The sequence below is a fragment of the Coregonus clupeaformis genome, chromosome 27 (assembly GCF_020615455.1).
Source record: "Coregonus clupeaformis isolate EN_2021a chromosome 27, ASM2061545v1, whole genome shotgun sequence".
Lineage (NCBI taxonomy): Eukaryota > Metazoa > Chordata > Actinopteri > Salmoniformes > Salmonidae > Coregonus > Coregonus clupeaformis.
Window position 1 is genome coordinate 46,081,021 of NC_059218.1, and position 1,884 is coordinate 46,082,904.

The 1,884-nt window shown below is 40.8% G+C and overlaps 1 protein-coding gene across 1 annotated transcript; it reads left to right on the plus strand.

Moving 5' to 3' along the window:
- On the plus strand, nucleotides 1-981 carry LOC121541351 (olfactory receptor 6N1-like). Its single transcript, XM_041850328.1, has one exon. It carries the CDS (start codon nucleotides 1-3, stop codon nucleotides 979-981), a length of 981 nt encoding a protein of 326 aa, XP_041706262.1.
- The last annotated feature ends 903 nt before the right edge of the window (nucleotides 982-1,884 follow it).

A 1,884-nucleotide genomic window follows, 5' to 3' on the forward strand; every position in this document is an offset into this window, starting at 1 on the left:
ATGTATTTTAGTGAACTTCTAGTGAATTTCACGGGGCAGAATGTGGAGGAGTTTACCATCACAGGCTTCGACCACCTCTCCCACCAGAAGCTCCTGGGCTTCCTCATCTTCATCACTTATTTCCTGGTGCTTCTGGGAAGCGGCACCAACATCTGCATCATCGTGTCGGACAGACGGCTGCACACGCCCATGTACCTCCTCGTCTGTAACCTGGCCGTGGTGGACATCATGTTCACCACCAGCTCCAGCACCACCATGATCTCTGTACTGCTGGCCGAGGTCAAAACCATCTCTTACTACTCCTGCATATCACGCATGTACATCTACCACCTGGGTGACATCACAGAGTGTCTGGCCCTGTCCCTGATGGCTTTGGACCGAACCATCGCTATCAGCACCCCTCTTAGGTACCACAGCATCCTGACCAACCCACGAATATTTGTGTTAATCATAGCTTCCTGGTTCATAGGTATAATGTGCTTAGGAATTGAGCTTGCTTGGGCAGACTTTGACAGCCTTCCATACTGCCAGCCCATCATTAGATACGTCTTCTGTGACTACCCAGCCTTAATCAGGGCTGCATGTGTCAACCCTGAACCTTACTTCCTGTTTCCCACCATTCTGTCTCTATGGCTCATCGCAGGCCAGTTTCCCTTAATTCTACTGTCATACGTGAAAATCATCTACACACTACTGAGACTTCCTAAAAATGAGAGCAGAGCACAGGGGTTTAATACCTGTATTTGTCACATCATTGTGATGTCGTGTTACTACGCTCCCAAGTTAGTCTCTGTGTTGTTGACGAGGATAGGGCTGAGGCTGGATCTGACGGAGCGTAATGCCTCACTGATTATAGCCTCGCTGTTGCCTTCTCTAATCAACCCTACAGTCTACTGTCTGAAGACCAAAAAGATCAGGATGAGACTGGTTCAGATTCTGTCTAGAAAAAGAACTGCATCGATAAACTGTCAAAAAGGGTGATTTATTTATTATTATTTATTTTGGGATACACATAATCAAATACAGATGTGACTTGAATGACATGTTTTATCAAATCTCAAATGCAATATGAATGTATAGAGTCAGGTATGAACCCCTCACTAACATATTTTGAAATTGCCCTCTTCTTAAATATCAACAAAATAACAAACCAAGAAAAAATTTAAATGGTTAAAATGTTGACACACAATAAAGGTATTCGTCAGAAAAAAACGAGTTTCTGCATGGTTTGATAATTGTGCATGAAATCAATAGCAACAATATTGTCAAATTAATTTTAAGGGATGTTAATTATCAAAAAGGTCAAATAGGGGGTGCTTATATTTGTCCTATTTTACACGTGTGTAACTTGTACATTGTTTGGTGAAATAGAAATGTGTTTTTAGCATATCCCACTCCCCCTGGGACAGAGTGGGGTCACGGCATAGGATCATTATGGTCGTTCAGACTTATCAAATCAGTGTTTATTGGTCGTGTACACAGTTTAGCAGATGTTATAGTTCAGCAGATGTTATAGTTCAGCAGATGTTACAGTTTAGCAGGTGCTATAGTTCAGCAGATGTTACTGTTTAGCAGGTGCTATAGTTTAGCAGATGTTATAGTTTAGCAAATGTTATAGTTTAGCAGATGTTATAGTTTAGCAGATGTTAAAGTTTATCAGATGTTATAGTTTATCAGGTGCTTTAGTTTAGCAGATGTTATAGTTCAGCAGATGTTATAGTTTAGCAGATGTTATAGTTTATCAGGCGCTTTAGTTTAGCAGACGTTATAGTTCAGCAGATGTTATAGTTCAGCAGATGTTATAGTTTAGCAGATGTTATAGTTTATCAGGTGCTTTAGTTTAGCAGATGTTATAGTTCAGCAGATGTTATAGTTTAGCAGATG